We start from the raw sequence: 12,350 nt of genomic DNA, 5'->3' as shown, positions 1-12,350 counted from the left end.
CGAATCACGATTCAGAATCATGATAGATTCAAGGTATAGTCCCTGTAAATACAATAGAGGGGCACAGGGAATTCATAAAAGTAGGATTCGACTTTTGATCAAGCGGACAGTGCGCGGCAGGCTCACAAAAGATCGGATGCACTGTGGAATGGCATTTTCATTTCGAATGGTGCTCCTCTCATTTGCCCTCATCGTCCTCGAGCAATGACATGTGAAAGAAGAATTGGAAGTGGCACCCCAGTGCCCCCGATGCCCCCTCCCCTTTTGCACGTATCGTACCTTGACCGTGCTTGATCCAACCAGAGGGTCCAGGCAATCTCCAGGAGCTCCAGAAGCCTTTCAGTTAGGCTATGAAGCCGAGGGGTTCGAGAGCCTATCGGCTTAGTGCACGCCACGAAAAGGCTTATGTGTCCAAACGGGACTTAACGCGCGTACAAGGCGCGATCTCTATGAAGCCCCGTGTTGTGGGAAACAATCATCAGACCATCCGTTGTATGTTGATGACAATGATGGTCTGGACATAAAAAATTCAAGTTGACCGTTTGAACACGCGTAAGATGGTCATCATGGCAGTCTTGTGGGGAGCTGGAGGCTTTGTCAGCCAAGTCTGGCGTTCCTGTTGGGCAACGCGTTGATGCACAAAATCCGGGCAGACTCGTGGCGGCGGCTAACAACCAACAAACGCTGAAGCAGCTAACAAAGATGAGTTTCCAGGGATGATCAGCCTGCTGGACACACTGTGATCGCCTTTTGTCTCTTATCTCAAATCGTAGAGGTTCAAACACTTGTTGCCAACGGACAAGTTTAAAGCAAGTGATAAAAAATACATCGCCGTACTTTGATCACAAGGCAACAAACAGTCTACCTGTGTGGCAATTGAGTGGTGCTTGTTTTTGTTGTTATTGTTGTAGACGGATTCGTCTCAGGCGTAATAAGGGGGATATGCAACCGCCCTCGAGCCTTTTATCAGCTTCTCTCTTCCTCTCTCTCCATCAGACAAGTCCAATGCCAATGCCCACTAACCTCATCAAAAGAAGGTAGTTGTCTTGACTAAAAATCTTTGATGAACCAGACCCCAGTTCCCCCCTGACACACCCACAATCAAGGCTCCTCGGCCCAAATAGCCTAGGCCCAGGGGAGCCCCTCGGCCCCATTGTTCTGCATCCCAGGCACGCACTCACCTAACAAGTTGTCAGTGAGGACGGCCAGGCCCAACTTCCAAGACCCAAAGCCCCCGAAACCCGCAGTGCAGTTGGGACCTTTTTACGTGGTCTTCTTGTGTTTGACCCTCAAGTCACCTTTTGACCCTTTTTCGCATCTCAGTCAGAGTGCGTCTGCATTACGGAGTACATTATTATTACATTGCACGCCTGTGCCGGTGCCTGTGCTTGTATTCGTACCTGCGCCTGCGTCTGCGCCTGCCTGCGTCTGTCCGTCACTCCAGTCAATCAATTAATTCTCATCCTTCCCTCCTTCCTCCCACCAACACAATTTCAATCTCATCCACCATTCCACCACTTTTCAACATTGGCCACACTGCCGCGGACAGTACAGCCAACTCAAACATCCTTCTTCCACTTCACTTGGATTGAATTCTTCAGATCTGTGATCTACTCGAATTCTCTTTTCGGTCTCTCGCTTTGTCTCGCACCTACCTCGCTCGTTCATCCTCACCGCATCCGTCACCAGCACCCTCACCCTCGTTCCCTGTTTTCAGCATCTCCAGCAGCCAATAAACAAACTCTTTGTTCAGCCGCCGACTCACGAATACACATGCCCTCTTAGTCCGACCAACACTTGGTTGCTTGTCAACGCCTCGTCTTTCTCTATCAAACTGGCAACAACTACTGTCTTGCATCAGCCTACCATGGCGAACCCGTCAGTACTTCCCATCGCAGTCACCTCTACCCCAGCTCATCCCACCACATCAACTATTCCTCCTACTCCTGCTCCTGCTCCTGCTCCTGCTCCTGACAATAAAAGCCTTCTTCTAACCCCCAACAGTCTCACTTCAGCATGGCGCTCCTTTTGGCACACAATGACCTCCAACGACCGACACGCATCTCATGACTCCCCTTACCGAACCGGTAATCATATCGCAGTTGCCCAGAATCGGCATGCCCCTTTGACTTCTGTTGCAACCACAGCAGGCGATTCCCAGCCTGATCTTTCTGCTACCTACCATGACGACTCCAAACGGCCCTCAGTATCGTCCTCTCATGTTCCCGCCTCTCCAGCACGGCCATACTCCCCGGGCATGCGCTCTTTGTCATCTCCCAAAGTCGTCAGCGCATCCGTGGACGAAGTCATCTCCCCAGGAGAGATTCAAATGCAGAGTTTCGCCGACGGTGCTCCTCCGCCTCCACCAGTTTCCCATTCCTGGAAGAAGATCGATCGCTGGGCGGAAAAACACTACACTGAGCTCTTCGATAATCTTTGCGAAGGGTGTACTCAGAATGACATCAACGAATTAGAACATGAACTCGACATTTCACTCCCTCAGGATGTCCGCGACTCACTAGCCATTCACGATGGCCAGGAACGAGGCGGAAGACCAACTGGTATCATTTTCGGCTGCATGTTACTTGATTGTGAGGAAATTGTCCAAGAGTTGAGAAACTGGAAAGTCGTCAACGAAGAATATCTCAACAGCGGGCCACGACGACAACAATACAGCTCCAAGGGCCTTTCCAACGGTTCGTCCTCGTCCTCGTCCTCAGCCCAACAACCCCCCAACAGTCGTTATTGGCGGCAGGAACTGCTCGACAGACAAGACTCGCAACCTCCCAAAGCCATTCAAAAAGCTTATGCTCATCCCAGCTGGATTTCCCTCGCTCGTGACTGGGGTGGCAACAATATCGCTGTCGACCTGGCCCCCGGGCCCGCAGGCAAATGGGGCCAAGTCATCCTTTTTGGTCGAGACTATGACACCAAATATGTTGTCGCTCGATCCTGGGCTCACTTCCTAGCTATTGTTGCCGATGACATCAACAGTGAGAGAGTCTTTGTCGACGAAGATTCAGGCGAGTTGAAATTGAGAGAGTTCAAGACTGAAACCGTCGAACCTCCATACATGGACATTCTCCGGTGGAGGGCCGACCAGAAATACGGCAGGCAACGACCTCGTCCCAAAGGCCCTCCGCCTGGCCTGAACACAAATGTGGCTGCAGCAAACGGACGACATTCGCCTTATGGAAGCCCCGTGCTGGGCACAGAGGACCGAGGACGATCCCCCCAACGATTCTCGCGAGGTCCAAGTGGAAGTCCCAGACACGCTGTGAGCAGCCCACTCGCTCGCGTCCAAGAAGAAATTGCTCAGCCACAAGCTGTCAGACCTGGTGGAGACAAAGTCAAGGATTTCGCGCAGGTCGTCGAAAAGGGACAAAGCAAGAAGAAACCGGCTGACGATCTTGGCCGGATAGACGTTGCGGCAGTCAATGAAGCCACCAAAGCAGATAAACTGGTCGATGCGCCCACTCCGGCCTCTCTAAAGGGTTCCGAGGCTCGCGAATCCGCGACTCGACTAACCAGAACCTCAACAGAAAGTGACAACAAGGAAAATCGCAATGAGAAAGATGCCAAAGGCGACATGATGGGTCTCGGTGTCGATGGAATTGAAGATGAAATGAAGACAGTGACAATATGATTGTGGACTGTTTTTCCCGCAGTCGATGGCGCACATGGTATTATTCTTGGGTCGTGGACGCGGAACTTTGTCCTGGATGAGCTTGGTAGACCTGCCTCTCCATGCCATAGCCCGGTCCACATGAGCATACGATGGATGGCGTCCATCTTTGTCAAAAATATACCAATTTTGGGAAATGGATTCGAGGGCGGAAGGGATCTGGGGCACCGCTTCAGATAAAGCGGATGCTGAACTGGCGTTTGTACTACAGAATCAAGCCTTGTCACCAGGTATAAATGTAAAGTAGCGGTGGCGTCTATTCTTGACGACTGCTTTTCTACCTTTTGCTTTCACGGCGCTGCATAGACACCGAGGTCTTGGTGAATTCAAACCAGCCAGAAGAAATGGGATGAGCGATCAAGATGGGTTTATCGCTTAACGTTTGAGGGCGCTATCGATACTGGATACTGTCACATAAAACCCATCGCATAAAAACAAGCCAGTCATTGATCATCATCATATCTCATCTTTGTTCCAATTGGAGAAATACACACACACCGCCATCATCATATCACCTCTCGCTCAATCCTGCCCATCAAGCACGATACAGAAATTATTCCTTGTGGCGCCAGGATTAATCTCACGTTTGCGAAAGGCAACCCTTGGCCCTGATTGTTGGTGAGGCCTCGATTCTCCTAGTCGATCTCTCCCATCCCATCTCCACAAACTATAGTACAACTTCGCCGTCGTCTTGTCATTCAAAAGACAATATCCCAACGCATTCATTATATCCGTCAGATGACCCACCGTCAGATACCGCGAGTTATGCACACATGCACCTGGCAGCACGAGGAACAGGCATGGCAGTTTCGTATCCGATGTTGAAGTCCGATCAGAGCTTTCAGCCTTGCTGCTCTCGACTTCGATATCGGCGTCGGCGTCGGCGTCGGCGTCGCTGGTATTGGCCAATTCAGCCTCGCGAAAAAATCTCGTCGTCCGTCGTAACATAGCCCCTCGCGCCTGTGCATCCGGGACGTAATTCAACACCAGACTGAGACTAACAACATCATAGCCTGGTCGATCATAGTCCCACGATTGAGGGTCTGTCGATGATGTCGGCAGTGGTAATGCCATGAAATCGATTTCTTCGATCCCTGGCCCCGAACTGCGTAAATCGATTCTACGTACTCGTGTGACGTTGTTGACGTTGAGTGCATTGCTCGTGCTGAGGGCTCCGATTTCGAGGATTTTTAAAGGTAGAGGCGGCCTTGAGTGGGATGTGGATGTGGACGTGGATGTGGATTCAGAATGAGATCGTTTCCTTCGAATTTGAATCTCATCATGTAACCATTCGACCAATACTCGACTTGAATCTCCACCACGGGTTTTACTCTGTCCGATAGTGCTGGCGACTTGATAACTTTTCAAGCCGCCTGTCGCTGCGAGTTGTGATTCCAAGTCTGCGACGAGAGATGTGTCGTTGATGGATTTGGCGTGGCTAAGGCGTTTTTGTAATGTGTGGTGTTGCCGGATTAATGTCCGTGTGTGTTTGGCGGATTGGGAGCCGAGTGTGGAAGGATTTGATGTTGAGGTTAGAGTGGGTGGACGGCCGGATTTGAGTGATGTGATTTTTGGTTTTGATTTAGATCTGGAGGGAGCCATGATGAGTATGAGTCTATGGTTTTCTTCTCATGCGCTGGCTCCTTTAAGTAATTGATGTTACCGAGTGGTAGTGGGCATTGTCGTCGTTCTAGGTGAGGCTTGACTCGTTGGGTTTGTAGCGAGGTCCATATAGCATGCATGCACGATGCTGTGCACTGGGTTTGTATTTCTCGATTTACACCTTAGGTCTGTCTCCGAACATGTCGTTCTGAGGTAGGATTGCAGCGGTTCTGTTCCTGTTCATTGATCACAAGAGTAGAAAACATCGACATGAGGTTGAAGCACAAAATATCTGCAGTTCAAATGACAAGATATTTTAACAATTTGTGGATGTTACCATATGTCAGAACAGGATAATACCTCATGTCAGACTAACATTGATGCTTGATTCCCCATATTTGCCTTTTTCGACTTTTACCTCATGTCTTTCTGATATCCGAATCTCAACCAGTAATACCACCTAGCATTTTGTTTGACATGTCTTCTAGGTGATTTTTTTCAAAAGGGGAATGGCACATGGGTAGAAGACAGTTGGTAGCCTACGCTTACGCCCGAGTTCGGCAACAGAACTCCCATCCAAATGGGCAAATTTAAAAGAATTGCAAGGAAGCAAACCAACCACCATCAGAACCCCAGAGCTGGTAAAGAATCAGGTGCCGGCACCAAGCCAGACAAGCAACAAAAACACTCCCAGCTACCCAGTAAAGCACCTGTTACCACCAAGTCTCCTCAGCAGGCTCGACAAAAAGTCCAATTTTCGAAATATGACAATGTCCTGCTAGTGGGCGAAGGTGAGAGAGATACATGTCTTGTCGACTCAGTACCGAAAGACGACTGCCATAGACCAGGCTGTGTAGCTAACCTGTCTCAGGCGACTTCTCCTTCGCCTTGTCGTTGGTAAAAAATCACCGCTTTCATCATCTGGTAGCCACTTGCTATGATTCGGCCGACGTGTTGCATAACAAATACCCAAATATCGATCAGACCATCAAGCGGCTTGTCCCTGTCGATGTATTGACCAGCAGCAGTGACTCACCTCAGACAGGAGCCTCTGATGGTTATGACGACAATGAGGATGAATGGGGCGGCCTGTCTCCGTCCGAAGCCAGCTCAGAAGCACAAGATACGGATCTGCTCGAAACGGAAAGCAAGAAGCAGTCAAAGATCCAAGTACTGTACGGGATAGATGCTACGAAATTATCAAGTGCACACAGCAAAACCTTACGATCTTCAGCACCGTACACCAAGATTGTATTCAACTTCCCTCACGTAGGAGGCCTCAGCACCGATGTTAATCGACAGGTGCGATACAATCAAGAGCTTCTGGTCGGGTTTTTCAAGGCCGCCAAGGGTCTCCTCTCAACCCCAAGTCGACCTGCTCGTGTAGCAGTCAAATCTGACCAATATAGCACTGACGACGAAGGACTTTCCGACGAGCCAACGACCGAAGAGAAACAAAAACAAAACGGCGCCATCAGCGGACAAATTCTTGTCACACTCTTCGAAGGAGAGCCCTATACATTATGGAACATTCGAGATCTTGCTCGGCATTCGGGCCTGAAAGTTGTCGAGAGTTTCGCCTTCCCATGGTCAGCATATCCTGGCTATCGCCATGCCAGGACCATCGGCGACATCACGCATGGAAAGGACAGGGCGGATGAAGGCAAGCGCAAGGGAGCTTGGCGAGGAGAAGAGAGGGATGCTCGGTGCTATGTGCTCGAGGACAAGGCTGCAATGCCAGCGGCTGTTCGAATCAAGAAAAGGAAGAGAAAGTTGGGTGAGGAAGAAGATGGGGATAGCGAGTGATTTCGTTTATGAGATATGTCTACGTCCATTCAGGTCGGTTCAGAGCACTACTTTTCATATTCATGCTCCAATCTGTCGTCGCACCGATACTCCTTTCAATTTATTCTTGATAGGGTTTTGTTCTCAAAGAATCTCTCTCATGAAATTGTTAAGAGAGGTGTGTTTGCTTTTGTGGTCACGTTAAAGCAGCGACATTACTCTTTTCTCTAAGTAGAATGTTTGCCGACCTTAATCTTTTAGAAACATCACATCGTCACACTACGCTTTGCTTTTGTTCTCATTGGCACGACCTGCAGTTCTAACCAGCGTCATTCTTTGTTCACTTTACTCATACCCTGATCAAACTCAGTTGATCCCCTCCATTGTCTCTCATCCTTGGAGTCCGACTCCTTTTTAGACATGTCGGACGAAGCTCCGCGCAAGCGGTCGCGATTCGACCAGACCGAGCCCGAGCCTCGAAAACCCTCTCGTTTCGATCGTCGCTCGAGATCCCCTTCCTCTCGACAACAAGAGTCCAGGAGAAGTCGCAGTCCTCAGCGGAGTAAGGATAGCCAGAGTCCTGCTGTCGGCGAAAAGCGCAGCACCCCCATCGATCCCACCGCAGCTGCTGGTAAGAGACATACACCCTGTTTCATATTTCCCTTTCACTTCCCACGCCATGCGCTAACCTCTTCTCGCAGCCGCTGCCGCCGCAAAGATCAGCGCCGACTTGCAAGCTCGCAAGGGAATCCAGCACGTCGACGTACCCCCGATCCAATCTGTAAGCAGAACCATGTTGCACACCCCGCCTCTAATTATTCCGACTGACACCTGCGCAGTCCTCTTCTCCAGGACCCCGTGACCAATCATCGTCCACTCCTACTGGCGGCGCAAGCACCCACAATGTGGGCGGCGACATCTACACTGCGGACGGTGACTATATTAAGGATATTGAGATCAACGATCTGCGTAATCGCTATGTCTTGACCAAAGGCTCCACTCAGAAGATGGTATGTGCTATGCAGATCTGTAACATTGACTTACTAATTTCGTGTTCCAGATCAAAGAAGAAACTGGCGCTGGTACGTGAAGAATATGCCCAATCATGCCTTAGTCGACACCCACACTAACCTTCAACAGATGTTACCACGCGCGGCTCATACTACCCCATCAAGAGCATGGCTACTGCAGCAGTAGGTTCACTTGTTTTGGGCAATATCATAGTCGCTAATACAGCCATAGAACCCCCCTCTCTACCTTCACGTCACAAGTACATCTAAGTCTGGTCTCGAAAAAGCCATTGTCAAAATTGAAGAACTCATGCAACAGGAACTACCTAATCTGGTCGACGAGCGACGATTTCGTCGCCGAGAACCGGAGCAGGTCGAACGTGACGAATTTGGTCGAGTATGTCACCCCTCTTCTCCGTAAAGATGATTGCTAACCTGAGAAGCGCAAATGGCCCGAAGAACGGATCCCACTCGACATGGAAAACATCCCTGGCTTCAACTTGAGAGCCCAGGTTGTCGGACAAGGCGGTGCCTATGTCAAACACATCCAGCAAGAAACTGGATGTCGCGTCCAGATCAAGGGCCGTGGCAGTGGATTCATGGAACATAGTACTGGCCAAGAATCCGATGAACCCATGTACTTGCATGTTGCTGGCCCACAGCCACAGCAAGTTCAGAAAGCCAAGGAGCTCTGTGAGGATCTTCTGGTCAACGTACGAGCCAATTTCGAGCATTTCAAGGCTAACCCACCGCCACAACGCATGGAATCATACACGGATGGTTATGGTGCAGACGCTAACCGAGGCTCCTATGGCGGGTATGGCCGTGACCGAGGTCGTGAAAACAGCTACTCGCACAACAGCAACAACTACAATTCCCCCTACTCAGCGACCCCATCGACCCCTGCACCGGGAACTGCGGCCTCGCCCACCGACTACGCTGCTCAACAGGCTCAGTACGCTCAATACTTTGCTAACCAACCTGGTGGCGATCCTTATGCTGCTTACGGAGGCTACCAGAACTATGTGGCATACTATCAGTATTACCAACAACAGGCGGCAGCAGCAGCTCAGCAGCAATCTCCGCCCCCACCTCCAGGCGATGCCAGCGCCCAACCTCCTCCTCCGCCACCTGATTCCTCAGCGGCACCACCTCCACCACCGCCTTCATCCGGCTATGCGGCCGTCCCGCCCCCACCTGGACTGTGAGCCTTTTGGTTGATTTGAGAGCTGACCAAGTCAGATTCGGGGTTCATGAAACCGACCCGGGAGGAAACCAATCACGCTTGAAATTTCAACTCGAAGCGATATCGAATTTCTTTACGTTTGCCACCATGGCCATTGGTTTGTATGTCGAAGCGAAGGTGTTCTCCAAGAACACCAAGGCAAAGTATTTTCAAAAGCAAAGACTCTATGACAGCTGATCGGTCAATAGGGACCAGATCCATTAATTTCATCATTGTTCCTTGTGTTGTGATTTGCAGCTGACCAAACATGTAGTTGTTCATTTGCTTCTAAACTTTCCCGATCGGCCCTAGCTTTGGTGAGCCAGACTTGATGGCCGATTTTGAGTAATATGACATGTATTTGACCATGTAAGTGGGAGGACGTGAAGGTAGATTGACTACAGCTTTCAAAGAAATCGATACTCTTATAAGTTTGACTAGGTCTGTATATTGGTGCCATGGATTTGCTGAGGGCGGAGCAGTAGGCAGTAGAAATGCCTGTCGCGTCTTGCACAGCAGTTTGCAGAGATGGCTCTGAAGTTCTGTCTCCGTCCATCAAGGTATCGACCATGGTTTCCGGACATTCAGGGAGGAGGCTAATACCTCCCTCCCCTGCAATGATGTTCGTTTGATTGAAGAGCCGAGATAGAACCCATTCATTGTGAATGTCAATCAATGTTCTGGGTTGGTCAGGCCGGACGGAAGTAGTATGCAGTAGATATACACAACACGATCGCTCAATCATTGATGCATTGGCGGAGTGGCAACCCTCCAGTAGTTTGGCGCTTCTGTGCAGGGGTATCAAGCCATGGGAATGTATCAGGGCATCTGCATATGCATGTTACTCCTTAGCATATCCAGAAGTCCTTGCATAAGCTGTTCGGAGGAGCTTCTCAACGTCTACTATAGACGCTCGCTCTCTTCTGTCGTGCAATTTCCTGACTCTGTGATGACACTTTCTCCAAATCCAGAGAATGTTCTATCAAGAATCTCAACATCCACCCATCTACTTTGTGCGTTGCTGGTTCTGTGGAAACAAGACACTTTTCTTGAAAGACGACCAAGCGTTCCATCTACAACTGTCAGTATAACAGCAACAAGAGCTGGGGACCAGAGGTAAATGGCTATCGTTGAAAGAATACTTACCATTGCAGATGTTGATTGCCAGTACTGTGAGAGCTCTACAAGCGCCTCGAAGTTACTGTTGAGCCCCTGTCGAACTACTTCAGCCTCGTGCAGTTCGCCAAAGACTAGGGTGTGAATCAGGACAGTGGAGGAAACCGTTGTCATGTGGCCAACATTTGGATAAACGACATCACAGCCTTTCATTTGACGAGACTGGCGCAAAAGGGAGCTGAAAGCCGAAGCATGAGCTTTACATCGCGCGATGTATGCAGAATGGGTCTTATTGTTAGGTTGTTGAAGTTCGAGAAATGGAAAGTAAAGCAGAGTCGAAAAATGATGATAGGCAAGGTGCGTCGAGATCAAGACTCCACCTAGGCCATATTCTTGTTGTCGTCTAAGATTCTCTTGATTCATCTGAGCATCGATTGGTAGTTTATCCTCCCAATGTTGCAGATCTTTTGCGAGCCGCTCAACTTCTTTCTCCAAGCTTGAGGGATCAGCCTCACCATTCGCAATAAGCCGGTTGAGATCGTGGATTGGGCCGAAAAGCTGGACAAGCGTCACTCCTTGTGCCCATATTCCGTGCTCTTGCAAGCCATTCAAGGATATATTATCGGACTGTAATGACATAAAAGTCCTGTCGTTCATTGGCAGCCCCGTCTTTATTGGAATGTTCTTGAAGTGACTTTGTAGTCCTTGACCTGATATGCACCAGAGGTCTGTCATGTATAGCGAACACCACAGCCGCCGTCTTATTTCTCGTTCAAGGAGAGACCCTCCTAGCATCGGGGAGTTCAGATTCATGATCTCAGCCATGGCAGTCGCGATACCTAGCCGACGAATAATTAGACCCTATACTACCAAAAAGTACTGCCTTAATTCATACGAGAGTGTTTATACGTACGGAAAAACAGTGCCTCCGAATCGCGATCACCGTTGCCGACGCTCAACATCGCGACCAGAATACAAGCTTGGATGTTCTCGAGACATATTTGAGAGATGTCCGCTTGTAGCAGCCGCCGAGATTCTGCTGCCAGACCAGGGCTTTGGCTACGAGTGTCAGGGTTCGCTGAGAACTTGCTTCCAATCGCGCAGATGGCAAACAGTAAGGTCTGGCTCAGGGTACCAGCAGACACCATTGACCGGAGAGAAGCTGGATGAAAAATCATGTGTGGCCGACCATGGAAGTTATTCAGGTAGTGCTCGACAAGCTCGACAGCCATCCCGCGGGACAGTGCTGGTGTTGGTTCCGTTCGATGACCCGGAGGATGTGACGAGTCCTTGATAGGGTCCACAGGTGTCAGAGCGGGAGGCGCTAAGCCGCGATGGCCCCCAAGCTGTCTCTGTAGCTTTTTATTGCAGATCAACTGTTTCTGTTGGCAGGATTCACACGCTTCACCCCAGTCCTCCCGGACGCATCGCCTTTTGGCTTGCCGGCATTCAGAGCATGCCGTTGGACTCCTCATTGTTGCATCAGTACAGACATCTGGGAGAAGGTGTTCACTGAACAAGCTCAGAGGAGTATGAAGTGTGCTAGGGGGATGCACTGTCTTGAAAGAAGATCACTACGCGACAATGAGGATTTATCAGCGGCTTTCGCGGAATGGGCATCTTATGATTGGCTCATTTCCGAATCCCTTCAACTTAGGGCGCTGGTCCCCACCTTCATACTGGATTGCGAATAAATACAATCGATGGAGTTGTGGAGTCACGACAACATATATCATATGCAAAGATATCCCAAAGTTGTAAGAGGTTATTGCAATCTACTTCGTTCACATCTTCCATTGCTGGCTTCTCCTGGCTCTGTATTCATTCAAGTGCGAGAACGCCTGACTAGCCCAACCATGTCATCTATATTGGAGCCCATGACTATTGGTAACCGTATATCGTTACGAAACAGACTGGCCATGGCATC

General features: G+C 49.8%; 4 protein-coding genes across 4 annotated transcripts; 3 read left to right on the top strand and 1 right to left on the bottom strand.

Annotated features, from left to right (window-relative positions):
- The first annotated feature begins 1,432 nt into the window (after window positions 1-1,432).
- PV10_05778 (uncharacterized protein) lies at window positions 1,433-3,988 on the top strand. Its single transcript, XM_016370497.1, has 2 exons — window positions 1,433-1,878; window positions 2,005-3,988. Exons 1-2 carry the CDS (start codon window positions 1,868-1,870, stop codon window positions 3,644-3,646), a joined length of 1,653 nt encoding a protein of 550 aa, XP_016222790.1. The 5' UTR covers window positions 1,433-1,867; the 3' UTR covers window positions 3,647-3,988.
- An 85-nt stretch (window positions 3,989-4,073) lies between these two features.
- PV10_05777 (uncharacterized protein) lies at window positions 4,074-5,522 on the bottom strand. The gene has a single exon (XM_016370496.1). It carries the CDS (start codon window positions 5,285-5,287, stop codon window positions 4,208-4,210), a length of 1,080 nt encoding a protein of 359 aa, XP_016222789.1. The 5' UTR covers window positions 5,288-5,522; the 3' UTR covers window positions 4,074-4,207.
- A 295-nt stretch (window positions 5,523-5,817) lies between these two features.
- On the top strand, window positions 5,818-7,185 carry PV10_05776 (uncharacterized protein). Its single transcript, XM_016370495.1, has 2 exons — window positions 5,818-6,078; window positions 6,159-7,185. The coding sequence occupies exons 1-2, from the start codon at window positions 5,868-5,870 to the stop codon at window positions 7,091-7,093; spliced, it is 1,146 nt and encodes a 381-aa protein (XP_016222788.1). The 5' UTR covers window positions 5,818-5,867; the 3' UTR covers window positions 7,094-7,185.
- Window positions 7,186-7,382: 197 nt separating this feature from the next.
- On the top strand, window positions 7,383-9,782 carry PV10_05775 (uncharacterized protein). Its single transcript, XM_016370494.1, has 7 exons — window positions 7,383-7,703; window positions 7,774-7,853; window positions 7,912-8,082; window positions 8,133-8,154; window positions 8,213-8,265; window positions 8,315-8,479; window positions 8,526-9,782. The coding sequence occupies exons 1-7, from the start codon at window positions 7,493-7,495 to the stop codon at window positions 9,288-9,290; spliced, it is 1,467 nt and encodes a 488-aa protein (XP_016222787.1). The 5' UTR covers window positions 7,383-7,492; the 3' UTR covers window positions 9,291-9,782.
- The last annotated feature ends 2,568 nt before the right edge of the window (window positions 9,783-12,350 follow it).

This window comes from Exophiala mesophila, assembly GCF_000836275.1.
Source record: "Exophiala mesophila strain CBS 40295 unplaced genomic scaffold supercont1.4, whole genome shotgun sequence".
Taxonomy (NCBI): domain Eukaryota; kingdom Fungi; phylum Ascomycota; class Eurotiomycetes; order Chaetothyriales; family Herpotrichiellaceae; genus Exophiala; species Exophiala mesophila.
The sequence above is the reverse complement of the archived record's forward strand: the minus strand, read 5'-3'. Positions and strand labels throughout refer to the sequence as shown.

Excerpts from the sequence above, each read along its gene's own strand:
- PV10_05777 (XM_016370496.1), bottom strand. The coding sequence starts at position 5,287 with ATGGCTCCCTCCAGATCTAAATCAAAACCAAAAATCACATCACTCAAA.
- PV10_05776 (XM_016370495.1), top strand. The coding sequence starts at position 5,868 with ATGGGCAAATTTAAAAGAATTGCAAGGAAGCAAACCAACCACCATCAG. Across the intron at positions 6,079-6,158 it reads TGTCCTGCTAGTGGGCGAAG|GCGACTTCTCCTTCGCCTTG; the intron begins GTGAGAGAGATA and ends AACCTGTCTCAG.
- PV10_05775 (XM_016370494.1), top strand. The coding sequence starts at position 7,493 with ATGTCGGACGAAGCTCCGCGCAAGCGGTCGCGATTCGACCAGACCGAG. Across the intron at positions 8,083-8,132 it reads AAGGCTCCACTCAGAAGATG|ATCAAAGAAGAAACTGGCGC; the intron begins GTATGTGCTATG and ends TTCGTGTTCCAG. Across the intron at positions 8,155-8,212 it reads CAAAGAAGAAACTGGCGCTG|ATGTTACCACGCGCGGCTCA; the intron begins GTACGTGAAGAA and ends AACCTTCAACAG.